The sequence below is a fragment of the Colobus angolensis genome, unplaced genomic scaffold (assembly GCF_000951035.1).
Source record: "Colobus angolensis palliatus isolate OR3802 unplaced genomic scaffold, Cang.pa_1.0 Scaffold63, whole genome shotgun sequence".
Classification (NCBI taxonomy): domain Eukaryota; kingdom Metazoa; phylum Chordata; class Mammalia; order Primates; family Cercopithecidae; genus Colobus; species Colobus angolensis.
The window spans coordinates 8,072,056-8,098,444 of NW_012119932.1; the positions used below are offsets into that span (position 1 = coordinate 8,072,056).

A 26,389-nucleotide genomic window follows, 5' to 3' on the forward strand; every position below is an offset into this window, starting at 1 on the left:
AACATGGCGAAACCCTGTCTCTACTAAAAATACAAGATCGTGCCACTGCACTCCAGCCTGGTGACAGAGCAAGACTCCATCTCAAAAAAAAAAAAAAAAAAAAAGGTCTGGAAGACAGGATGCAGACAGATAAGTTTAAGTTTGGTGTGATTGAAACTGGGTTAAAGTCCAGCATTAAGGCAGAATAAGCTAAAGGAAGAAATGTGAGCCACAAGATCTGAGATCTTAGTAGTCGGAAGTAAAGGACAACAATCATACATAGTTGGCAACCAGTATTCAAAATAACATGAAATTCATGGATTTGAAAGAAATGATTAAATTATGAAATTAAGATGTTACTGTTACATAGTTCTGAAAATGAACTACAATTAAAACTGTATTTCATTTGTTCTTAATTCTGGGTAACATTAGAAATAACTGGGTAGGTGCAGTGGCTCACGCCTGTAATCCCAGCACTTTGGGAGGCCGAGGCGAGCACATCACCTGAGGTCAGCAGTTCAAGGCCAGTCTGGCCAACATGGCGAAACCTGTCTCTACTAAAAATACCAAAATTAGCCAGGCATGGTGGCAGGTCCCTGTAATTCTACCTACTCCCAAGGCTGAGGCAGGAGAATTGCTTGAACTCGGGAGGCAGAGGTGGTAGTGAGCTGAGATCACACCACTGTACTCCAGTCTGGGGGACAGAGTGAGGCTCCATCTCAAAAATCAATCAATCAATCAATCAATAAAATTTAAAGACATAACTGGGCCAGGAATAGTGGCTCATGTCTATAATCCCAGCACTTTGGGAGGCCAAGGCAGGCGGATTACCCGAGGTCAGGAGTTCAAGACCAGCCTGAAAAACATGGTGAAACCCCATCTCCACTAAAAATACAAAAATTAGCCGGAGTGGGGGCGTGCACCTGTAATCCCAACTACTCAGGAGGCTGAGGCAGGAGAATTGCTTGAACCCGGGAGGTGGAGGTTGCAGTGGGCCGAGATGGCACCACTTAACTCCAGCCTGGGCGACAGAGCGAGACTCCATCTCAGTTAAAAACAAACAAGTAACAAAAAAAGAAATAACTGATGACAGGTTTGTACAGTCGTAACACTGAGAGAAAAAGACTATGCCTACGAAAGTTCAAAACAAATTTAAAAAATAATGCAAAACTTTAGAGGTGAGCTATCATACACACATATGTATTTCATAGAACTACATTGATACAGAAAATGTTTGCAAAGATATTCAGATTCTGAAATTATTTCCTTGAATAATAACTGTCAAAGTAAACAGTCTTCTAGTTTAAACAAGACAAAATTGCAGGAATTAATGTACTTTTAGATTGCTTTACTTAGACAATATATGCTTTAGTATACCTATTCACAGAAAGGTATCTCATTTATAAGATGCATGAGACTCTAAAATGCTACAGGAAAAAAAAAAAGATGAGAATGTGGAAATACTGGAAGAAAGACAAGGGAAAGGAGTACATAAAGTAAGATCAGTAGTTCTTAACACTGGCTGCACATTCGATTTACCTTGGCACTGATGCCCAGGCCACCTCACCCCATTCTGATTTAGTTGGTGTGAGGTGGGGCTTTCAGTCTGTTATTCTAATACATCTAATTCCACTGGAATAGATACATATAGTGACAAAAATGGAAAATGCTGAGATTGGTAGTTAAATTTGTTGACTCAGAAAACAAAAATATAGGCTAAGAGACATCTGTGGATTAAACTCTTCAATGAGTCCCATTCCTTGCTCTAGATAGTTTATGTCCTAGTTAACACTGGAGGCCCTCTGTGATAAGGTTCTCCTGGCTGTCTTTCCGATTTCATCTCCTCTTCACTCCTCGCAAGCAAACTAACACACAGCCAAGCTCAACTATTTTCAGCTTCCCTAAAAGTACCAAACTAGCTCATTCCTCTCCCTTTTGCATATTAGTCCTTCTGCCTAGAATAACATGTCCCTTCTACTCGGTCTGTCTAGCATGCTACCCAAATTCCTACTCATCTTTACATTACAGTCCAAGTATACCTTATGCTGCAGCCAACGTTATATTTTTACACATATCTGTTAAATAATTTACCACACTGCATTTTTTTTTTCATGTTTGTCTCGTTTATTGATGTTTCAGTACTTTGCCAGGAAGTACGATATCTTTCTTCTTTAACTTTGTATCTCCTATGTTAAACGCTGAAGATTGGCCTATGGCTGTATGAATAAGAATAAAATAACAGAATAACCACTGGTTCCAAATTTTCCAACAGGAAAGTTAGAGGAAAAGAAAAATTCTAAGTAGAAATGGAGATTTAGGAGGCCTGAACAATTATGTGATTATAAAGGGAGCCATTGAATGTCTTTCATCATCTTCTAAATTTTCCCCTTACATCTTTTATTCCCTCTAGTCTGAGTAAGGACGCCTCCAACGAAAAATGAGCGCAGCCATGTAACAGAAAGGGCGAAAGGAAAATGGGAAAGGATATATAGGGAAAACCAACAACTGCGGTAATGTTTCAATAGTCCAGCTCAGGGGAAAGAGAAAACTGGTGACTTTTGTATTTATCTTTATACCTTTAAGCATGTCTTAAAATGCTGCTTTACAGCCGGCCGCGGTAGCTCACACCTGTAATTCCAGCACTTTGGGAGGTCGAGGCGGGTAAATCACCTGAGGTCAGAAGTTCAAGACCAGCCTGGCCTACATGGCGAAACCCTGTCTCTACTAAAGATACAAAAATAGGCCGGGTGTGGTGGTGGGCACCTGTAATCCCAGTTTCTCGGGAGGCTGAGGCACGAGAATCGCTTGAACCCAGGATGCAGAGGTTGCAGTGAGCTGAGATCGCACCACTGCACTGAAGCCTGGGCGACAGAGAGAGACTCTGTCTCAATAAATAAATAAATAAATAAAACTATGTTAAATGTATGGATAATACCCACAAAGTGTGAAGCTCTGCTCACTTTGAAATCATTTGATAAGTAGTATTATCTGTGGCTACTGGATACAGGCATATACATATACACATGTGGGTGCCTGAATCTATATTTATAACCTTGAAAAAGACTATTTCAGTGTTCTTACCAATCTACAGAACAAGTCAACTAAAGCCATTCCATCACCTCCACAACTTCTTAAATCCAGAAAAAGATTAGATACCTACATCAGCAGTAACAAATTGGTACCAACATAAAAGGAAATAAAACTGGCTTATTAATTATGCTTGGCTCTTAAATGTAAAACGAAACGAGTTGATTTTCAAAACTACTTTCGATCACTAAGGAACCATTCTGTTTAAAGGACGTCTAAAACTTTAACTTATCGTCGGCCCCTTTTTTGGTCTGGGTGTTCTCTCTTCAAAAGACATCACATCTCATTCTGACTCAGAACAGGTTTTGCAACTTCTCGGCCCTTTGGACCTGCCACTTCCAGGTGTCTCATTACCTGTTCTAGACTAATTACGCACACGTAACGTCTTACACAAAACAGAAAAGCATTTAGTTTCTGAATGCCTTAAAAAAAAAAAGTTTAGAATGAAGATGCTGGAAAACTCGTGTATCTGAATAAGACAACTCATTCCCAAGTCCTAGAAGAAAGGGGAAGAAATCAGAGTGAAAGTGCACTGGCTTAAGGCTCAAAGGGCAGGGCGGGAAAACAAAGCACCAACAATATTTTTTAAAAAAAGTTTTAGGTTTCTGGCCGGACACTTATCCTGGGGCTACACATAGATACAAGCAGGCTTCAATAACGACGGGAAAGGCCCTCCATACGCCTCCGGGCATCATTAGCTGTATCCCGCTTCACTTCGCCAATATCCAAACAGTCTCAGTTTGGATTGTGGGACACCAAATGCCTTCTCTTCTGCCTCCCTGTTTCTCCCACACGTCAGGTCTCTCCTGTACGTCCTCCAGGTCTAAAACACAGAGTTTCTGCCCGCCCCCTGGCCTCAGTCCCTTCCTCCTCCGCTTCTCCGAACGCTCTGTCCCCTGCCTCCGGTGTCCCCATCGGCGGCCGGACCCTCCGCCTCGGATTCGAGCTGCCTCGCAGCTCTATCCTTCTCACCTTGGTTACAGAAGAGGCTCCACAGTTTGGCGAAGATCAGCCCCATCATGAGCACCGGGGCGGTCCGCGGGGTCCCTCGGCAGCAGGTGCCGCTGCGCCGGGCCCCCTACGGCGGCGCGGGCTGCGGGGAGCCGAGGAGAACCCGCCTGAGATCGCGCAGCGAGGGCACTGCTAGGCCGAGAAGCCTCGACCTGACCCGTCAGAAAGCGCCGCGGCGAGTCCCCACCGGATAGCCCTTTGTTTCGAGCCCACTGAGCCCAACGCCGACCCGTAGTCCCCTCGGTCTGAACCCACCTACCCACCCACCACAGCCTCTCTCAGCCCCAAGCCCCGCCTCCACCCCGCCTCCCCTCCCGATCCCAGGACCACCCATCGCCGGAAGCTAGGCGCGTGACGTCGGCGCGCTTTCGGCAACCCACGCCTTCGACGTGGCGTTTTCTTCGGTTTCACTTCCGGTGGGAGAACCCCAAACTGCCGGCGACTGGGAATTTGCGGTATCACAGGGAGGTGGGGCGTTTCCCTCGGTGTGTGCTCCCTCTGATGTCAGCCTTCAAAGCGTTTGTGGGACTCCCCTTTGATTTGAGTCTCTCTGCTGCTAGCAGCTGCGGACCTGACCTCTAAAGCGAGAAAAGACCATAGGTTCTCTAATTGAGCAGCCGCCGTTTGCTGCCTTTAGAAAACTCAGAAGTGAAGAGTGTTTCTTTCTTGACTTCTTCCTGTTCCTCTAGGCAGGCGTGCTAGGGGTTAGGAGTTCTGCCGTGATTCTTTTTCATTCATTTATTCATCTATTCATTCACGTATTCATTAATTCGCTTATTCATTTATGTACTCATTGATTGACTGACTGGTTGCAGACGAGGTCGGGCTGTGTTGCCCAGGGAGTCTCAATCTCCTGGGCTCAAGCAATCTTCCTGCCTCGACTTCCCAAAGTGGTGGGATTACAGGCGTTGAGCCACCGCGCCTGGCCCCTGTCGTGATTCTTAATTCTGAAAAGAATTGATTGGGAGACGAGCCATGGAAGGCCTGTAGCCACAGAGTTCAGTTATGTGATTAATAATAACACATAATAATAACACATAGTGCCCCTTCCCATTTTGCCAAGCATTAAGTATGTTCGTGGATCCCAAATCGAAATCCACGCATAAGCCAATTCGCTATGTAATTGTTTTCAATTCCTCTTTCCATGGTTAGGTTCTAGCATTGAAAAGAAAAGCTTCACGGCCTGGAATGAAACGAAACTGAATGTCCTTGAAACCATTTGACGGAGGAGCAACCTTAAAAGACTATGACTTCAGTCAGATGGTTGGATTTTAACCTTGGCAACGTGGACTTTTAACATGCCAAACTGTTGAGTTAACTTGTACAAGGAGAATGTATGACTTACGTCCTCCCAGTGCTACAAAGACTGTTTAAGACTTAGATACAGGATAATATGCTCCAACGTTCCGACAGTAAAGGCAAGTTTCATCCTCCTATGTAGAGGAAAAATAATATACTGAGCCTATGCAAACGTAACTTTCATGACTATCAGTTGAACCATAAATGTGAATAATTTTTGTGTTTGTGTAAGTAACGGCTTAAAAGGACATTTTTAGTCCTAGCTTCATTATCACAAAACAAACTTTAGATTCTGTGACAGCTTCTTCAGCTTCTTGTTAGACATGGATGTAAACCACATTCTGCTTTTTTTTTTCCTGACTTTCGGATTTCTAAGAAATCATTTCTGAAAAGAAAGCATTTTGGTATGCAAGTGCAGACATTTGGCCGGGCGCCATGGCTCACGCTTGTAATCCCAGCACTTTGTGAGGCCAAGGCGGATGGATCACGAGGTGAAGATATAGAGACCATCCTGGCCAGCATGGTGAAACCCTCTCTACTTAAAACGCAAAAATTAGCCGGGTGTGGTGGCGCATGCCTGTAATCCCAGCTACTCGGGAGGCTGAGGCAGGAGAATTGCTTGAACCCCGGAGGCAGAGGTTGCAGTGAGCCGAGATCACACCACTGCACTCCAGGCTGGTGACAGAGCAAGACTCCGTCTAAAAAAAATACAAAAAAGAGAAAATGCAGAGATTTGAAGTAAAAAAACTATAGATTTCTTAAACATTTTTATGATATTTTAGAGACAGAATTATCCTACTACTTTTAACTAAGTGGAATGAATGTATTTATTTGAACATGGCTCTCGATATTTTTATTGGTTTTGCTTCTTTGAAATTTCAGAAAACTTTAGTGTTGAAGTTTTCAATTTGTTAAAATTTACTTTTAACTTACTTTTAACACCGTTCTTATGAACAATTTACCTGACAATGAGACTGTTCTAATATTTTAAAAATGTTTTTTCATATTTAAAAGTTTTATTTACTGATTTGGAAATCTAAAATTTTTACAAACTGAAGGGAAAGAAAACTAGCCACAATTATCAAAAGTATTATGATTGATTAACAGAATATAGTTGTGTATTACCTAAACAGAAATCATACTGATGTACCTGTTGATCTATTAGAAAAAATACGTTCAATTACATTTTGTAGGACAGGCGCGGTGGCGTATGCCTGTGATGCTAGCACTTTGGGAGGCCAAGGCAGGTGGACTGCTTGAGTCCAGGAATTTTAGATCAACCTGGACAACATGGGGAAATCCTGTCTCTACAAACAATACAAAAATTAGCTGGATGTGGTGGTACACATGTGTAGTCCCAACTAATGGGGTGGCTGAAGCAAGAGGCTCATTTGAGCCAAGGAGGTCAAGATTGCAGTGGGCTAAGATCGTGCCTCTGGACTCCAGCCTTGGTGACAGAGTGAGACCCTGTCTGAACCAAGAAAAAAAAAAAAAAAAGGATTATAACTAATTAAGTGTTCATTGGAAATAACTTCCTTTAATTAAATTGGAATCCCAGTAAAATCTCTGTCCAGTTCAACAAAATATTTTAAAGAGTTCAAGGAAGAAAAACGTCAAACAACTCGGGAATTTAAAAAAGAAAACTATAGTATGTTTTTAAAAGGAACTATTATAAACTACAGATAATACTTGGAAGAGCTAGGTGTAGCTGTAATTGAATTCAATTTATTACTCATACAACTCTGATCAATTTGTCCATTACTTTTTTTAAATGGAATCTCACTCTGTCCCCTAGCCTGGAGTGCAGTGGCGTGATCTCAGCTCACTACAACCTCTGCCTGCCAGGTTCAAGCGATTCTCCTGCCTCAGTCTCCTGAGTAGCTGGGATTACAGGCACACACCACCATGCCCGGTTAAGTTTTGTATTTTTAGTAGAGATGGGGTTTCACCATGTTGGTCAGGCTTGAACTCTGACCTCATGATCCACCTGCCTCAGCCTCCCAAAGTGCTGGCACCATTTTTTAGCTTTTCTCAACCTTTAAGGTAATGCCCATTGTGATTTTAGTTTAGTTGATCAGTCTCCAGACTAGGTGTGACTGATACATTTCCTGTCAGAAAATTCTCCCTGCCACATGGTCTGAAATCAATATGATCTCCTTTCATAAATATCTATTGAGAGACCAACAATTTTTTGATGCTGTAAGTAATATAAAAGAAATTCACGTCTCGCTCCTGTCATTTCGAAAAGTATGTTGACAAGTTTCTGACAAAGTTGCTTTATGTTTACAAAGAGAAGCCATAATATCCTGAGTTTCAAAACATCTACTGGATCAAAATAGCCATAGGTCTGTGACTTTGGTCTTATTCAATCAATGAGAATTGACCTCTCTTCTGTAGTTTAGGGCTCAATGTGACCAGCCTTCCTACATTTGATAAATGCTCTTTCCAACAGGTACTTCAAAGCTTCCATCATCAACACATGTAGTCATTGAGGGGCTTGGCTGCTCAGTGGCAGTCATGGTGGCTTATAAATTACCCATTTACAGTAGGTTTTTGGCTTTTGAAGCTGAGTCAATTTCTTGAAGTTTCTGGTCCTCTGTTCTCTGGAAACAGCTTTGCCCCTCTTTACTACAGTTCCATTCCCTCGGGTAGACCCTCTTACATTTCCTAAACACCTGAAATCTTCACTCCTCCCTTAGATAAAAAACTCTCTTGACATGTTAGAATTTGGGTCACTTTAGTTCTTTCCTCACAAATGACTTCACTATCCTATAGCCATTCCTTCAGTACATGTATGATAATACTTGTATGATGATACTATCTAACATTTACAGAGGACTTTGTTCTAGCACTGTTTAAAGCACTCTACCTAATTTGTTTGGTTTATAGTAAAATTATGAAGCAGGAGCTATTATTTGTATTTCACAGATGAAGAAATTGAAGTGCAAAGAACTTTAATACTTTGCCTGAGGTTGCAAGAACTGGAATCTGCACCCTAGTAGCTTAACACCAGAGGTCAAATTCTTAACCACTGCAAAGATATAGACTGCCCAAGAACCTTGCTAAACTTCAGTCATACATTAATACCATTTTCTTTGCAAGAATCTACGTTGTTTGTTCCTTACTTAGGTGGGAAGGATATGTGCAAGATAAGGTAGCCAGGGATTTAAGTCTGGCAACAGTTGGACTGCTGGGTTTTCAGAGACGTGTTCCCCAAAGCAAATTATGGTGCTAATTTCCAGTGTTCCATGAGCACGGCAAGAAAAATGGGAAGCTCTCGGTAAGGTATATAGTATTATTTCTAGAAATAAAGATGAACCAATCCAAGATTGGTTTTTTGTTTGTTTAATCCTGGCAGTATTCTAAACTAAATCATATTTATTCTTCCCTTTACCTTCCATACTTTTTTTTTGGTTTTTTTTTTTTTTTTTTTGAGACAGTCTTGCCCAGGCTGAAGTGCAGTGCTACAATCTTGGCTCACTGCAACCTCTGCCTCCCAGGTTCAAGCAGTTCTCCTGGCTCAGCCTCCCGAGTAGCTGGAACTACAGGCACGTGCCACCATGCCCAGCTAATTTTTGTATTTTTAGTAGAGATGGGGTTTTACATATTGATCAGGCTGGTCTTGAACTTCTGACCTTGTGATCTACCCGCCTCAGCCTCGCAAAGTGTTGGGATTACAAGCGTGAGCCACTGCACCAGGCCACTTTCCAGATATTGTAGGCCCTAATTTATTGTGTCTCAAATGCCAAATAAATTTGAGAAGTTTAGACTGGAGCTGCTGTACTGATACAGGTTTGGATTTATGGGTGAATGGGTGACTACAGGTGTCATATTATTTTCATAGAACCATGCAGGGTTGAAATTCGGAAGGAAAGAAGTTTCCTTGAATGGAGATAGCCAGAGTCAGAAATAAGACCTTTCTTCCAGGATCAATCTGAAATAACATTTTGACAAGTAAAAAGAGGCATGCCTGTCATAGAAGAAATAAAAAGGCAACCTGGAAGAACAGAAAAAGGGAGGTCTACATAGAAATTAGTTACTGTCTACCTGGGCGTCGTGGCGGGCACCTGTGATACCAGCTACTCAGGAGGCTGACGCAGGAGAATCGCTTGAACCCAGGAAGCGGAGGTTGCAGTGAGCCGAGATCATGCCATTGCATTCCAGCCTGGGTGACTTGAGGGAAGTGATCACCTAAATCAGTGTTTTATCAACCTTTTAAAATTATCATCCTCCTAAAGAGCCTTTCTAGACATTTTTTCCCATTAATTCTCCCATACCCCTACCACAAAATTAAATGCTCAGGAATGATTGTTTTGGTAAGGTTAAGCTTTGGAGTTCCACAAACTAAAAATTAAGAGTGAGATTGTATCAAAGATTATTTCAGTCCCCACTGAGTTCCCCACACCCTAGGGAGCCATATCACCCATACCAAGAACTTGTAGCCTAAATAAATCTTATATGAGTGTATTATTCATGGAGTTGTTTTCCACTGCTTACATAGCACATCTCGACTATGCCAACCTCTGATTTGTAATATACTTTTCTTGGATCCAGCCTTAGGATACCAAGAGATATCTTCATCAACATTAACTGTCATTACAATAACATCTAGTCAAGAATAGTCTAAATGGCCCGGTGTGGTGGCTCATGCCTGTAATCTTAGCACTTTGGGAGGCCAAAGTGGGTGGATCACTTTGAGCTCAGGAGTTCGAGACCAACCTGAGCAACATGGTGAAACCTCATCTCTACTAAAAATACAAAAATTAGCCAGGCATGGTGGTGGGTACCTATAATCCCACTGGGGAGGCTGAGGCAGGAGAATCACTTGAACCTGGGAGGCGGAGGTTGCAGTGAGCTGAGATAGCACCACTGCACTCCAGCCTGGGCGAAAGAATGACTCCATCTCAAACAAACAAAAAAGTCTAAACGTCCTCAATACTGTCCGTGTGTGGCACTAGTGAAGTAATTTCTGGCCATTAGTGGTGCTATGGTCACCATGAAATTGAGGCTACAGAAATTCCTTTGGAAATGTCTGATTTAGACATTTATCACTTTCAGATGTTTTAGCCATGAAAGAATCTCACGGATTTATTGCAGAAATATGCGATGGTCAAAGACAAGGTATTGGCTCTAGAAGCCAAATTACTAGTCTTTATCCTGGCTTTTTATTTGAGACCATGGAGAGTCGTTTCAACCCTGGGAACCCTGATTTACTCTTTAAAAACAGAGAAAATAGGCTGGGTGTGGTGGCTCACGCCTATAATCCCATGGGAGGCTAGGCAGTCAGATCACCTGAATCAGGAGTTTGAGACCAGCCTGGTCAGCATGGTGAAACCCTGTCTTTACTAAAAATACAAAAATTAGCTGGGCCTGGTGGCACATGCCTGTAATTTTAGCTACTCTGGAGGCCGAGGCAGGAGAATCTCTTGAACCAAGAGGTGGAGGTTGCAGTCAGTCAAGATCCCACCATTCCACTCCAGCCTGGGCGACAGAGACTCTGTCTCCAAAAAAAAAAAAAAAAAGAGAAAATGATAAACACGTTGCAGGTTGTTGCATGGTATAATGGTCACACATTATTTTCTACTCTTTCTGGTAGAGTTGGTGTGTCATAGAAAGTACCTGTTCTGTGTGTGTGTCTGTGTGTATAATTCGGTGTGAAAATTAAAGAGAAACAAAAAAAAAAACCCTTTCCTATAGTTATGTGTAAATTAGCATGGTGTGCTGCAAAAAACCTGTCAAGGTGATAGAATTATTTTTACTTTCCTGTACAATTATAAAATGATTCAGTGAGTTTTGTTAGGTATCCTCCTTCTCTGAATCTATATCCCTGTCTGCTTATGACCAAAAAAAAAAAAAAAAGAAAAAAAAATCATGGCAAAGATCTCTCAAGCTCTAAAGAATATGTCAACTATGATACAAGTAGCAGTTAGCCTTATAACTAACTGTAAACACTATCTGTGGATTTTAAGGTTTACCTGAGCATTGGCTATTAACACACCATTAACCTAACTTTCAAAAATATGAACTCTATATATAAACTTCACAACTGAGGTCAGATCTGTATGCCTGAGAAAGGTAAAATCATTTCATGAAATCAAACGGTGGTGATGCGCCCAAATTCTGGTCTCATCCTTTAATTGGAGGACATCCGGCAGGACAGCAACTGGGCCCTGCCTTTTTTCAGGCAGCAACATCTTCACTCAACCCACACCATTTGACAGTTCCCCATTGCCCCTGGCACCCAGCCCTTCGGTACCAGGAACTAAATATACTTGTCCATTCCGCCAGCGGCCACTGCCTACTTAACCCGAGGCAGGTGAAAGCGCCTCACGGGGAGTTAGGAACCTCCGGGGGCGTGGCGTGGCGTGGCGTGGCGTGTCGTAGCGTTGGGGAAACTTGGGCCTGCGGATTGGGGTACCGGAAAGGGAGGGGTGGACCGCAGGCGCCGGACGTGACGTAAGCCGGAAGCGACTTTCCGCCGAGAAATAGGGGCGCGTGTTTGGAAATGGATAGAAAAGATAATGCGAGCGAGCTGCTGTCAGCCTGGCCTACTGATCTGCTTCCGTTTCATCACAGATTCAGTTATTAAGCATTTTTTTCTTTTTTTGGTTCTTTGCAACGTGAGCGGCATTGGCTCAGTGATTTCCGTGAGCATCTCCACGAGAAAACATTACCTCAATGAGGTGCGGTGGAAGCCAGGCAGCCCCTTCTAATCGGCTAGGCTTGAGAAAGCGTGTACCTCTGCATTTCTGAAATTAACTCAGCGTGATCGGCAAGATTTTCCGGAGCATCTGGTGTCAAGACACTCGTCTCTATTAATTCGGAAAGAAAACACCGTTTTCCAGCATTTCTTTTGGTGGAGAACTAAACAACAGGAAAAATGTCTATTTTCCCTAAGATATCTTTGAGACCCGAGGTTGAAAACTATCTTAAGGAAGGCTTTATGAATAAGGAGGTAGGTCAGGTAAAGATGTTAGATGATATTTTGCAAAAACTCAAATATTCACACACTCTAGAGAAATAGAAAAAAGTGTAAAGGGAAATCTTGACAGCCATCGTTTCTTACTACTTGTCAAGTGTAAAAATACCAGTATGTTTCTACAGGTATTAAAGCTTACTGAGATTCAAAGTAAATAAGGTATATGTTTTAACATTTAGGAGTGGAAAAGAAGGGGAAAAACGCATGTGCCTGTCAAGTATGACACAAAGGGTTACAAGGATGAACAAGAAAAAGTCCGTGTCTTCAAGAACTCAAGTCGAATTTTAAAAGAGCGCTCGCTTTGGCTCTCAGGTGAAAAGGATTCTGTAATATTTTGAGTGCCTCTTAAATGTCAACAGTTGTGTTAGGTTATTTGCATCTTTACTCTTCACAATCCTAGAGGTTTGTTCCTATTTTAATAGATAAGAAAACTGACTGTTAAAGGAATTGTGTAACTGACCCAAGTTGACACGGCTATCAAGTAACTATTGAAATCTGGAGGGAAAGAGTTCAGGTGTAATGAACAACGGTACAGCTTTATGAATCTCAGGCACTTGATTTGCATTCTAGTGCCTTGTAAATTACTTTACGTGGCTTAACCTCGATTTTTCTCTTCTGTGAAAAATTGAGAATGGTTAAAAATATCTTACCAGGTTGTGTTAGGATCTTAAACGTAAGTAAATACAAGTAGCATTGTTTTGGCATGTAAGTCCTCAAAAAATGTTAATTTTGTTTGCTAAAGTCCTCACTAAATGTTGATTGTCTTTGATTGCAAAGCCTGTTGTCTATTCCACTTTACCATGCTGCCTTTGAGCAACTTTGTTTTTTCTAAATCTTTAATTTTTTAGTCAAATTAAAAATATTTTACCAGGTTGTTTTAGGATATTAAACGTAAATGAAAACAACTAACATTGTTTTGGCATGTAAGTCTTCAAAAAATGTTAATTTTGTTTGCTATTGGCGGTGCCTGCCACGGAAGTCCTCAGTAAATGTTGATTGTCTCTGATTGCAAAGCCTGTCCTCTCTTCCACTTTACCACGTTGCCTCTAAGCAATTTTTTTTTGAAATCCTTAGTTTTTTTTAGTCAGGTTAACACCACTTAAATGTTGCCCATTTTTGAATATGTTATTGAAGCCATGCCTTTTAGATTTGATTTCTATGTTTCATTTCCAAAGATTATGTTGAGAGACTAGACTGTATGGAAAGATAAAATATATTCTGTTGACTTCAAGGGACTTAAAATATAAGGCACATATTAAGAGAAGTAGGGGCATTCTACAATTTTTTTCAGCAGATTTTAAAATGGAGAACATTGTTTTATAAAGAATATCCAAACATCTTTCTTTTGACATTCCTTCTGCCTCAGAGCCTCATCAATGGTATGGTTTTACAAAATGGAAAGCTATGCCTTTGTGAAAAGTATTGAAGGAAAAGGAATATTAAGTTTTATGCCTTTTTTTTTTTTGAGACAGGATCTTGCTCTGTTGCCCAGGCTGGAGTGCAGTGACGTGATGACAGCTCACTGCTGCTTCGACCTCTGGGACTCAAGTGATCCTGTCACCTCAGCCTCCCGAGTAGCTGGGACCTCAAACAGGGGCCACCACTCTGGCTAATAATATTTGTATTGTTTGTAGAGATGGGGTTTCACCATGTTGCCCAGGCTGAAAGTTCAGCTTTGATAAGACTAAACCTTGAGAAAGTATGAATACTTTTAAGGCTAGTGGATGAGTAGGCTGACAAGTGGTTTGTGAAGATTCTCTAAAGCAGGGTTTAGTCAAATAGGAAAAAAAAAATATGTTATTTGAAAAGGTTCGGTTAATTACAAGGGAATATTGTTGTTTGAGTCTTTATACTGTCATATCTGACAAGTGTCTTTGCTACTCATCTTTTTTGGACAATATATATTTGTTACATTTAATAATACCGTATTAAAAAGCTGATGTCCTAGGGGAATCTTTGTATGACAGTGACTATATCAATGTTACTTACTCTTTAAATATTGGTGTTTTAAAAGGATACCACCCAGTTTGTAGTTCGCTAACATCTAGCTATGGATGTTATTTATTTATTTATGGATGTTAATTATTTAACATTGGATAAAATGTTAGCTCTACAGAGATACTGTAATGGTAATGCATTATAAATAGACTGAATTTTTGAATTTATGTGAGTAAATGTAGCAGATATTAATATTTGGAAAATGTGCATAATGCTTTGAAGTTTAGGCAATGTTTTTCTAAGCCCTTTATTTCAGGCGTTTTCTTAGATGTTTATTACCACGTTTAAGCCCAAGAACCCCGTGAAGTATTACTATTTCCTTAGTGCTATTAACATATAAACAATACAGCAAAATAGAATGGAGCTGAACAATTGCTAAGCAATGTTTCATTAGATGGAATTAATATATAGGCATGTTCTGCTGACTATTTTTAATCCTCAGGAAATTTAAACATTAATTTCTTCTTTTTAGATTGTGACGGCTTTAGGTAAACAGGAAGCAGAAAGGAAGTTTGAAACTTTGTTAAAGCACCTGTCACATCCTCCTTCATTCACAACTGTCAGAGTGAATACACATTTAGCCTCAGTACAACATGTGAAAAATCTGTTACTTGATGAACTTCAGAAGGTTTGTGGAAATTTTCTGTCATTTGTACATAATTGCATTTTTGCAGTCTGCCATGTTCTCCATTAAAATCTTACGAATGATATAATACACTTCCAATTTTATAGATAAGGAGATTGAGGATCATGAATGGTAAATTCTTCAAAATTATCCTAGGTGGTAATGCTAGAACTTGAACCTAGTACTTCTGATTCTAAATTTATTCATTTTTGGTGACTAAATAGCTCTTAAACCCCTCTGGGCTGCATTAAACTGGGCCTTAGTAGCTTCATCATTAAAATATATGTGAAGAAGTCCAGTCTAACCTTAAAAACCTGTGGCTTTGTAATAAGCAGCATATAATGACCAGGAAGACAGATGGTATAGCTGAGATAAGCCCAGAGATAAGGAGGTACATACTAAGTACCTGTGAGATTATATTGTTAATTGACATAAAAAATAGATGTTGGGCCAGGCGTGGTGGCTCATGCCTGTAATCCTAGCACTTTGGGAGGCTGAAGTGGGTGGATCAAATGAGGCCAGGACTTTGGGACCAGCTTGGCCGGCATGGCGAAACCCTGTCTCTACTAAAAATACAAAAAAATTAATCGGGCATGATGGCGCATGCTTATGATCCCAGCTCCTCAGGAGGCTGAGGCATGAGAATCCCTTGAACCCAGGAGGTGGAGGTTGCAGTGAGCCAACATTGCATGACTGCACTCCACCCTGGGTGATGGAATGAGACTCTGTCTCAAAAAAAAAAAAAAAAATGCTGAGCGCCTTATGTTTCATAAAACCAGGAAATTACAACAAGATAATTAATCTGAATCTATTTTCAATGTAAAACAGCATGAGACTTTTTTTCATCCAACCAATAAAATAGTTTTGGCAAAATATTCCTCTTACAGATGAAAACAGTATTATAAAATGGCATTTATGGCCGGGCGCGGTGGCTCAAGCCTGTAATCCCAGCACTTTGGGAGGCCGAGACGGGCGGATCACGAGGTCAGGAGATCGAGACAGACTATCCTGGCTAACATGGTGAAACCCCGTCTCTACTAAAAAAAATACAAAAAACTAGCCGGGCGAGTCGGCGGGCGCCTGTAGTCCCAGTTACTCTGGAGGCTGAGGCAGGAGAATGGCGTAAACCCGGGAGGCGGAGCTTGCAGTGAGCTGAGATCCGGCCACTGCACTCCAGCCTGGGCGACAGAGCGAGACTCTGTCTCAAAAAAAAAAAAAAAAAAAAAAAGGGCATTTATGACTTCTAAGCAGAAAAGTATTTGAGTTATCTTGTTTATATTTTTTTGAGTTACCTTGTATATACTTTTTTGCTTTTTAAAGCTTTGCCTTATATGTTTCTTACACTGTACACTGAAATGTACCTCAGAAGAAATGTAGGATGTGGAAAAATAGATGCTGAGAGGTACCACAGAAATTGCATATTGTAGTTATTCGGTGACTTGTAACATGTAACTGGTGGGTGTCAGCAGACTCATTTCTGCCTGATTTGTATCTGAACTAAACGCAAGAGGCAACCATCATTAAAGGGTTTCCATTTGTAAATCACAAGCTGTGTTTAGTTATTTGGGAAACTTCAGAAAATTATCACTGAGTCACTTATCCCCTTTTAAAAAATCTCTCTATTACATTTATGGATTCTTTGTCATACTCTCCTTAAGAGCAATTCTATAACTACCAAGTTGTAAATAGACGACCATGTCAGAAGAAGCAGCAGCTATGGCATCTCAGTGTATGACACCAAACCTTAGTGTAATAATTAAATAAGACTTTAAAAAAATTAATCTGATTTTTATTGATAGTGATAATCTTATTGAGAGTAATCACAGGCATAAAACATAAGTAGTTGCCCTAAGCAACTAAAATCATTACTTTTCCATAGTCATGCATATGTTTTCAGCTAACAAAAAGGAAACTGTTCTGAGGCCCGCTGGAAGTATCCATAACTCAGATCCAGACTTTTTTTTTTTTTCTGAGAAGGAGTCTCACTCTGTTGCCCAGGCTGTAGTGCAGTGGTGCGATCTTGGCTCACTGCAACCTCTCCTTCCTGTGTTCAAACGATTCTCATGCCTCAGCCTTCCAAGTAGCTGGGACTACAGACGCCCACCACATTTTTGTATTTTTAGTAGAGATGAGGTTTCACCATATTGGCCAGGCTGGTCTCGAACTCCTGACCCATGATCTGCCCACCTCGGCCTCCCAAAGTGCTGGGATTACAGGTGTGAGCCACTGCACCCAGCCTTATTATTTTTTTCCGTAACAAATGATTTCCAGAACCTGGATATTATCGTATTCTAGTCTGGATATACAAGATCCCATGGGCTAGGATCAGTCACTCTGAGCTTTGGGCCCCTTTCCTTGAAGGTTAACATTGTACAGGGAAACTTGGGTCAAAGGCACTAGACAGGAAACTGATGGTAAAGCAGTACCCGATTCTAGCAAGAAAGAGTACTTGGAGGAGACTTTAGGCTGTGGATTTTCTTTCTCCTTTCATGTTGAAAAGTTCATGTGTCCTAAAGTAATGTTTGTTGATTTCTGTGGTATAAATACCCGGTTCCTTGGTAGCTACACGCATGACCATGGAATTGGAAAGAGAGGCATGCAGTGACTCTCCTGAGCTGGTGTGAGCCGGCTCCCGCACCTGTACCTGCTTTCAGTGTGACAGTCTTCCGGTTCCCTTATAATAGAGAATACTGAAAATCCCGAACCTCTACCATAAACATTTCTTTTCCTCACCAAAACTGACTTGGACGCCAGTGTTAATTGTGTATATTAGGTAGTATTTATTAATAGTAATCTCAGTCTTTAACATCCTATTCAGAAATTTTTCTTAAAGAAATACTATATGTAATTCTATATTAAATAAAAGTTTTTAAAGTAAATCATTTAAGGTAACCACAGTTTGTGTTTATAATGCCAAATAGTAAGCAAAATTGAGTCTTATAAAGAAGTCAGGATACTTCAGAATTAAAATAGAGAAAACACTGTTGTTTTGAGATCTTTAGGATTTTTACGGTATCCCGTGGAATAAAGTGAAAGTGCCCCAGAGCTACTAGGGCTTCATGCTGTGGTAGATGATGATACTGAAAAGTTCCGTAAGTTGAAATGTTTCGGATGTATGAATTGCTTTATAATCATGTTTATTTTTAACAGCAGTTTAACGGATTAAGTGTTCCTATTCTTCAACATCCAGACCTTCAGGATGTCTTACTTATTCCTGTTATTGGACCCAGGTTTGTAAGAACTTCATTTCTAAATTATATTCTTCTCAATAAAAGTTTGTCACAGGGAGCTTTTTAACTGTTCGGTGATAATACTAAGTTTCCCCATTGTTAGCAACTTTCTATAGATAACAGGAATTCAAAAATTTAGAAATGCAGACTTTAGACTCTGTCATGGAAAATAATACAAAAAAAGACTAGGAATGGGCCCAAGGACCTTGAGAATAATGTATTTTAGGTCCATTCAGTGCAGTGATGTTTTTCCCCTCCTCTTTCTGTGAAGTTTTATTTCATTTGTTTACTTGTATTTCATATGAATTTTCAGTGCTAAATTAAAACTTTTTTTTTGAGCTGCAGCAAAAATACAGAGTAACCTATTTTCTACTTTCATAGCTGATATGTTTGTAAAATTTTATTTTTTGAGACAGTGTCTTGCTCTGTTACCCAGGCTGGAGTGCAGGGGCACAATGATTGCAGGCTCGAACTTGTGGGCTCAGGCAATTATACCACCTCAGCTTCTGAGTAGCTGGGACTACAGGTGTGCACCACTGCACCTGGCTCATTTATTTTTTATTTTGTAGAAACAGTCTCACTATGTGGCTGATATTGAACTCCTAGCCTTAAACAATCCTCCCACCTCAGCCTCCCAAAGTATTAGGATTACCACTGTGAGCCATCTCGCCCAGCCTATAAAATTTTATTCATAATTCGACAATTATGTTAAACTACCACGTGCCATTTATGTTCTGCTCTTTTATGTATTTGGAAAGCATATGTTTGAAAATTGGAAAATAGGTTTTCAGGCTGGATCCAGTGGCTTACTTATGCCTGTTATCCCAGCACTTTGGGAGGCTGAGGTAGGCAGATCCCTTGACCCCAGGGATTGGAGACCAGTCTGGGCAACATGGCAAAACCCCACCTCTACTGAAAGAAATTACAGAAATTAGCTACAGGTGGTGTGCACCTGTAGTCCTAGCTATTCAGGAGGCTGAGGTGGAAGGATTGTTTGAGCCTGGGAGGTGGAGGCTACAGTGAGTCATGATTGTGCCACTGCAATCCAGCCTGGGAGACAGAGCGGGACCTTGTCTCAAAAAAAATAAAAAAATAAAAAGGGAAAAATAAGTTTTCATAGTATAGTGATTATAATGGAGTTTTATTCCTATGGAGCATTTTAAAGTTCCTAATTATGGTCTAAAGTCTTTTCAAACTCCTAAGAGTTACGATAAATACAGAAATGCTTTTGTTAAAACTTTAAGAGAGTGGTAAGCAATAGAGCAGTGGTTTAATAAACTATGATTTGTCCATGCAATGGGGTAGTATATGGCCTTTAATATGGGAGAATTATACGTACCAATCAGAGAAGATGTTTATGATCAGTTGTTAAATATCAAAAGCAAATTGCCATACTTGGGATAATTACTTTTTTTGCAATTAAAAAAAGTACACAACTATGCATTTATGTATATTTATATACATGTAAAAAAAGTGTCTGGCACCTGTAACATACCCAGCTTTTAGTAGTGGTTGACTCTGAGGAAGTTAGATTGGGAGAGAGGGGAGAAATAAAAGGAAATTTTTATGTGTAATATTTTCGTTTTATTTTTACTGTAAGAATGTATTTTTGCAATTAAAGTTGATTTGTTTAGGCTTCTCATTCTATTTAATTTAATTTTTAAAGTTTTTCATCTTCTATTCAGTTTTTTAAAGGTGAAATTTACATACAGTGAAACGAAGAGATCTTAAATGTATAGTTTGTTGAGTTTTGACAACTATATACAACTGTGCAGCCAAGACACACTCCAGTCAAGATAGAGCATTTCCATTATCCCAGAAACATCTCTTGTACTCAGCTACCCTACCAGGAAACTGCTCTTCTTATTTCTGTCATCTGTTAGTTTTGGACCAGTTAGTTGCTAGTATAATAGACCATAATCACAGATCTTTGGAGGTTACTACACTCCTTATGAGGATGCAAAATTGTACTTATTTAGCTTCAAACTTTGGACATTTCTTACTCTGTTAAACACCTCTTCTTTATTCTTTAGTTTTGTTTAGTTTCTTAAAGAGAGAGTTCAATTAGGTTTTTCTTTATAGAAGCAAGTAAAAATTAGAGTTGTACATAAATATAAAAGTAATCATCTGTTACATCTCCTGTCCCACCTCTCAATTTTGTTTCTCTGAGCATCAAATTTGATTTTTTCTAGACCGTCTCTATGCTTATATCTGCATACATGAATGCACATGTACAGTCATTTGTACTCATTTTTAGAAAATAGAGAAGATTATAATGTTCTGCAGTTTGCTTTTGTGTTTACTTAAAAATATATAATGGATATTGTTCTACAATTATATAACACTTTCATTCTTTTTAATGGCTGCATAAACAGTATATTTTATCATTTTTATCAGTTTATTTTATCATTTTAATAATAGTTTAATAGTTTAGTAATAGTTTATTTTATCATTTTATCAGTTTTAATTTTTCTATCCTCCATTGATAGACATTTAGTTTTTTCCTGTTTTTCATTGTTACTTGGTAATAATAATAATAATAAGTGTTGGAGTGGGTATTTGTGGACTTGCATAAGCATGTCTGCATAACAAAGTGGATATGACACAGAATAACCAGTTCAAAGGTCTATGCTTTTTTTAGTTGGAGACATATTATCAGATTACTCTCTACAAAGTTTTACCAGTTAATGTTTCAGCAGTATATGAGAGATTTTGATGCTTGCATTCGTGACAATATGGGCTATTTTAGGTCCTTAAAATATTTGGATGATTTAACTTTAATTATTTTCAATACTTACTTTTATGTGGCCTTAATCATCCTTTCATTCTGTTCTTTGTAGTGATCTAGGCTACTCATCAGAACATGAGTGAATGTATAAATACAAATGGTGAGCTATTGCAGGGAAGCCTGAAAAAATTATTTAGGATTGTAAATTCACATACCTACCTTTCATTCCTAAAATGAATAAATCAATTCCTTTTTGTTTGTGTTTTTAACTCCTGATTTTTGTTAAGTATCTTTTTATTATTTATTATTTATTTATTTATTTTTTTGAGTCGAGTTTCACTGTTGTTGCCCAGGCTGGAGTGCAATGGCACAATCTCAGTTCACCACAACCTCCGCCTCCTGGGTTCAAGCGATTCTCCTGCCTCAGCCTCCTTAGTAGCTGAGATTACAGGTATGTGCCACCATGCTAAGCTAATTTTATATTTTTAGTAGAGATAGGGTTTCTCCATGTTGGTCAGGCTGGTCTTGAACTCCTGACCTCAGGTGATCTGCCTGCCTCCGCCTCCCAACGTGCTGGGATTACAGGCTTCAGCCATCATGCCCGGCAAGTATCTTTTTAAAAAATTTTTTTGTTTTTATTTTTTTTGAGACGGAGTCTCAGTTTGTCACCCAGGCTGGAGTGCAGTGATGTGACCTTGGTTCACTGAAACCTCACCCTCCCAGGTTCAAGCAATTCTCCTGCTTCAGCCTCCTGAGTAGCTGTGGCTATAGGCACGTGCCACCACACCTGGCTTAATTTTTGTGTTTTTAGTAGAGACTGTTTCACCATATTTGCCAGGCTGGTTTCAAACTTCTGACTTTGCGATCTGCCTGCCTCACCCTCCCAAAGTGCTGGGATTACAGGTACGAGCCACTGTGCCCGGCCTATTAAGTGTCTTTAACTTTCCATTATGACAAATGAAGAGGTTCCTGGAGTTAAATTTTCCCTAAAATTCCTACCAGCTAATTTGTATTTACTGTTGTTTCTCTGTTTTTGTTTTTTTTTTTTTTTTGAGACGAGGTCTCGCCATATTGTCCAGGCTGGTCTGGAACTCCTGAGCTCAAGTGATCCACCCTCCTCAGCCTCCCAAAGCGCTAGGATTACAAGTGCCACCCACCATGCCTGGCCAGTTTTTTTGTTTGTTTGTTTGTTTGTTTGTTTTAACATTGTCAAGCTTTACAACATTGTTATTTCCCAAGTATCATTCACATGAATGCGGTGCTTGCTTTCAGTCCTTATGTCACAGTTTATTTCTCATTTCTTATCTTTATTAATGTCTTTGTTGGTGAGTACAGTCACTTAGCAGATCTCCCGCACCCCCTGCCCTTTCCCGAAGGGTGCCTCTTATGTACTGTGTTACTTTCTTGCTTGAGAATGTCTGCCTGTTGCCTTTATGTTTATACAAGTTGGCTGAGTCTGGTTGTTCCAGGCCACCTAGTGTTTGTTTCCCTTAGAACTTTGTAGACATTGTTTTTATAACCTGTGGTATCAAATGTTATTGTGAAGAAATCTAAGGCCCGCCAAAAACTTTTCCTCTTTCTAACAGTACCTTGTCTTCTGCTTGGAGATCTGTGGAATTCTTACTTACTGAACTTTAGATATTTGGCCAGTGTAATGCTTGATTTTGATTATTTCCTCTTAGTTCTTTCTTATTCGTTTTTTTGTTTTGACATGGAGGCTCACTCTGTCGCCCAGGCTGGAGTGCAGTCGCACGATCTTGGCTCACTGCAACCTCTGCCTCCCGGGTTCAAGTGATTCTCCTGCCTCATGCTCCCAAGTAGTTGAGATTACAGGTGTCCGCCACCACACCCAGCTAATTTTTTGTATTTTTAGTAGAGATGGGGTTTCCCCATGTTGGGCAGGCTGCTCTCGAACTCATGACCTCAGGTGATCCACCCGCCTCAGCCTCCCAAAGTGGTGGATTACAGGCGTGAGCTACCTCACTGGGCCAACTTTGGCCATTTCTTATTCTTAAACATTTCTTAAACACCTCTGCTTTATTTTTTAGTTTTATTTAGTTTTCCTAAAGATATTTCAGTTAGGTTTTTCTTTATAGAAGCAAGTGAAAACTAGAGTTGTACATAAATATAAAAGTAATCATCCATTACATCTCCTGTCCCATCTCCCAATTTTGTTTCTGTGAGCATCAAATTTGATTTTTTCTGGACTGTCTCTGTGCTTACATCTGCGTATATGAATGCACATGTACTGTCATTGTACTCATTTTTAGAAAATAGAAAAGATTATAATCTGCAATTTGCTTTTGTGTTCACTTAAAAATATATAACGGATATCATCTTATGATTATATAACACTTTCGTTCTTTTTAATGGCTACATAAACTATACTTTATCATTTAGCTCAGTTTAAATTTTCTGTCCTCCATTGATAGACATTTAGTTTTTTCCTGTTTTTCATAATTCCCAGAAGTGTTGGAGTGAATATTTGTGGACTTGCGTAAGCATGTCTGCAGAACAAATATATCGTGTTATGATATGAACACAGAATAACCAGATATGACACAGATGTAACACAGATATGACACAGAATAGCCAGTTCGAAGGTCTGTGCTTATTTTAGTTGGAGACATATTACCGGATTACCCTCGACTAAGTTTTACCAGTTTATGTTTCAGCAGTATATGAGAGATTTTGATGCTTTCATTCATGCCAATACTGGCCATTTTAGGTCTCTAACATATATGGATGATTTAACTTTATTTTCAATACTTAATTTTACGTGACTTTAATCATCCTTTCATTCTGTTCTTTGTAGTGATCTAGGCTACTCATCAGAACATGAGTGAATGTATAAAATACAAATGGTGAGCTATTGCAGGGAAGCTTGAAAAAATCATTTAGGATTATAAATTAACATACCTACCTTTCACTCCTAAAAAGAGGCTGGGCGTGGTGGCTCACGCCTGTAATCCCAGCATTTTGGGAGGCCGAGATGGGTGGATCACCTGAGGACGGGAGTTCGAGACCAACCTGAGAAACATGGTGAAACCCTGTCACTACTAAAAATGCAAAAATTAGCTGGGTGTGGTGGCACATGCCTATAATCCCAGCTACTTGGGAGGCTGAGGAAGGGGACTCGCTTAAACCCAGGAGGCAGAGGTTGTAGTGAGCCGAGATCGCGCATTGCAGTCGAGCCTTGATGACAAGACTGAAACTACATCTCAAAAAGTCAATTCCTTTTTTTTTTTAAACTCCTGCTTTTTATTAAGTATATATCTTTAAAATTATTTTTATTTTTTTGAGATGGACTCTCGGTCTGTCGCCCAGGCTGGAGTGCAGTGATATGACTTTGGTTCGTTGCAACCTTCGCCTCCCAGGTTCAAGCACTTCTCCTGCCTCAGCTTCCCGAGTAGCTGGTACTACAGGCGTGTGCTACCACACCCTACTAATTTTTGTATTTTTAGTAGAGATGGGGTTTCACCATATTGGCCAGGCTGGTCTCAAACTCCTGACCTTGTGATCTGCCTGCCTCTACCTCCCAAAGTGCTGGGATTACAGGCATGAGCCACTGTGCCCAGCTGATTAAGTCTCTTTTGACTTTTCATTTTAAGAAATGAGGAGGTTCCTGGAGTTAAATTTTCCCAAAAATTCCTACCAGCTAGTTTGTATTTACTGTTTTTCGTTTTGTTTTGTTTTGTTTTTGAGATGGGGTCTCTGTGTTGCCCAGGCTGGTCTCGAACTGAGCTCAAGTGTTCTACCCTCCTCGGCCTCCCAAAGTGCTGGAATTACAAGCGCAAGCCACCATGCCCAGCCAGTTTTTCTTTTTCTTTCTTTCTTTCTTTTTTTTTTTTTTTAAACATTGTCAGGGTTTATAACATTGTTATTTCCCAAGTATCATTCACATGGATGCAGTGCTTGCTTTCAGTCTTTATGGCACAGTTTATTTCTCATTTCTTTATCTTTATTAATGTCTTTGTTGGTGAGTATAGTCACTTAGCAGATCTCCCGCACCCCCTGCCCTTTCCCGAAGTGTGCCTCTTATGTACTGTGTACTTTCTTGCTTGAGAATGTCTGCCTGTTGCCTTTATGTTTATACAAGTTGGCTGAGTCTGGTTGTTCCAGGCCACCTAGTGTTTGTTTCCCTTGGAACGTTGTAGACATTGTTTTTATAACCTGTGGTATCAAATGTTGTTGTGAAGAAATCTAAGGCCCACCAAAAACTTTTCCTCTTTCTAACAGTACCTTCTCTTCTGCTTGGAGATCTGTGGAATTCTTACTTATTGAACTTTAGACATTTGGCCAGTGTAATGCGTGATTTTGATTATTTCCTCTTAGTTCTTCTCCTTTTTTTTTTTTTAAAAACAAAACAAAACAAAAAACAGAGTCTCACTCTGTCACCCAGGCTGGAGTGCAGTTACACATCGGCTCACTGCAACCTCCGCATCCCGGGTTCAAGTGATTCTCCTGCCTCAGCCTCCTGAGTAGCTGGGATTACAGGTGCCAGCAACCATACCCGGCTGATTTTTGTATTTTTAGTAGACACGGAGTTTCACCATGTTGGCCAGGCTGGTCTTTGAACTTCTGAACTCAGGTGATCCACCCGCCTCGGCCTCCCAAAGCGCTGCGATTACACGTGTGAGCCACCACGCTCAGCCTGTTTCCTCTCGGCTTTTGATGAGCCACAGTGTAGCTTTTCAGTTATAGGTCTTCCATTATTTCTTTGAATATTTTTCTCTTACATTTTCTGTATTCTCTGTTATGAAGACAGCAGGACTTTGTGTGCTGCGTTTCTAGCACAGATATTCCCTGCATCAGGGATTCCCAAGACAGCCCTCAGGTTCAGTGATTGGCTAGGACTCACAGGACCTAGCATACAGTCACACTAATGGCTAAGGTTTATTACATGAAAGCATACAAAAGCAAAACCAGCAAGGGAAAAGAGGCATGGGGCGAAGTTTGGAAGAAACCAGACACAAGCTCTCCCAGTGAAGTCCCATAGGACGTGCTTAATTCCTCCAGCACCTAATTGTGACATGTGAAATAGTTGTCTAGCAGAAAAGCTCATCAGAGACTTGGTGCCCAAGGGTTTTATTGGGCTGGTCCCATAGGCACCCTCTGCCTAGCATGTACCAAATCCCAGACTCCTGAAAGGAAAGCAGGTGCTCCAAATAAACATGCGTTTGTACCTTTCTTGTACAGAGTTTAGGAATTGTGAGCCACTCTCAATGATCATTAGGGAAGGTTTTATGTCACCGTTAGGAACTGTTTCTCATTCGTTTCTAGCTGCTTAGCTAGCCAAGACTCAACCTGTCAAGCAAGCCTTTCTAAGAACCGCAGTCTCAAGCCTTGTTACTGTAATTTTTTTTTTCTGTTAACACATTCTTGAACTCCATTCACTGATCTTTTCCTTCTGCATTCCTTCTTTTTTGTTTGTTTTTGTTTTTTGAGACGGA

At 40.2% G+C, this 26,389-nt stretch overlaps 2 protein-coding genes across 3 annotated transcripts in view; one reads left to right on the plus strand and one right to left on the minus strand.

Annotated features, from left to right (window-relative positions):
• ARL5B (ADP-ribosylation factor-like 5B) overlaps positions 1–4,390 on the minus strand; it is a 29,357-nt gene extending 24,967 nt beyond the window's left edge. The window contains exon 1 of the mRNA XM_011963868.1: positions 4,039–4,390. Within this exon, the coding sequence (XP_011819258.1) occupies positions 4,039–4,087 (49 nt within the window). The 5' untranslated portion in view covers positions 4,088–4,390. The remainder of the gene's footprint in view (positions 1–4,038) is intronic.
• Positions 4,391–4,457: 67 nt separating this feature from the next.
• NSUN6 (NOP2/Sun domain family, member 6) overlaps positions 4,458–26,389 on the plus strand; it is a 109,048-nt gene continuing 87,116 nt past the window's right edge. The window contains exons 1-5 of one of the 2 annotated variants that reach the window (XM_011963867.1): positions 4,458–4,493; positions 8,506–8,656; positions 12,002–12,331; positions 14,826–14,981; positions 18,129–18,208. In XM_011963867.1, coding sequence (XP_011819257.1) covers positions 12,257–12,331; positions 14,826–14,981; positions 18,129–18,208 — 311 coding nt within the window. In that variant the 5' untranslated portion in view covers positions 4,458–4,493; positions 8,506–8,656; positions 12,002–12,256. Of the gene's footprint in view, positions 4,494–8,505; positions 8,657–11,241; positions 12,332–14,825; positions 14,982–18,128; positions 18,209–26,389 lie in introns of those variants that run through there. The other variant, XM_011963866.1, reaches the window with a different exon arrangement.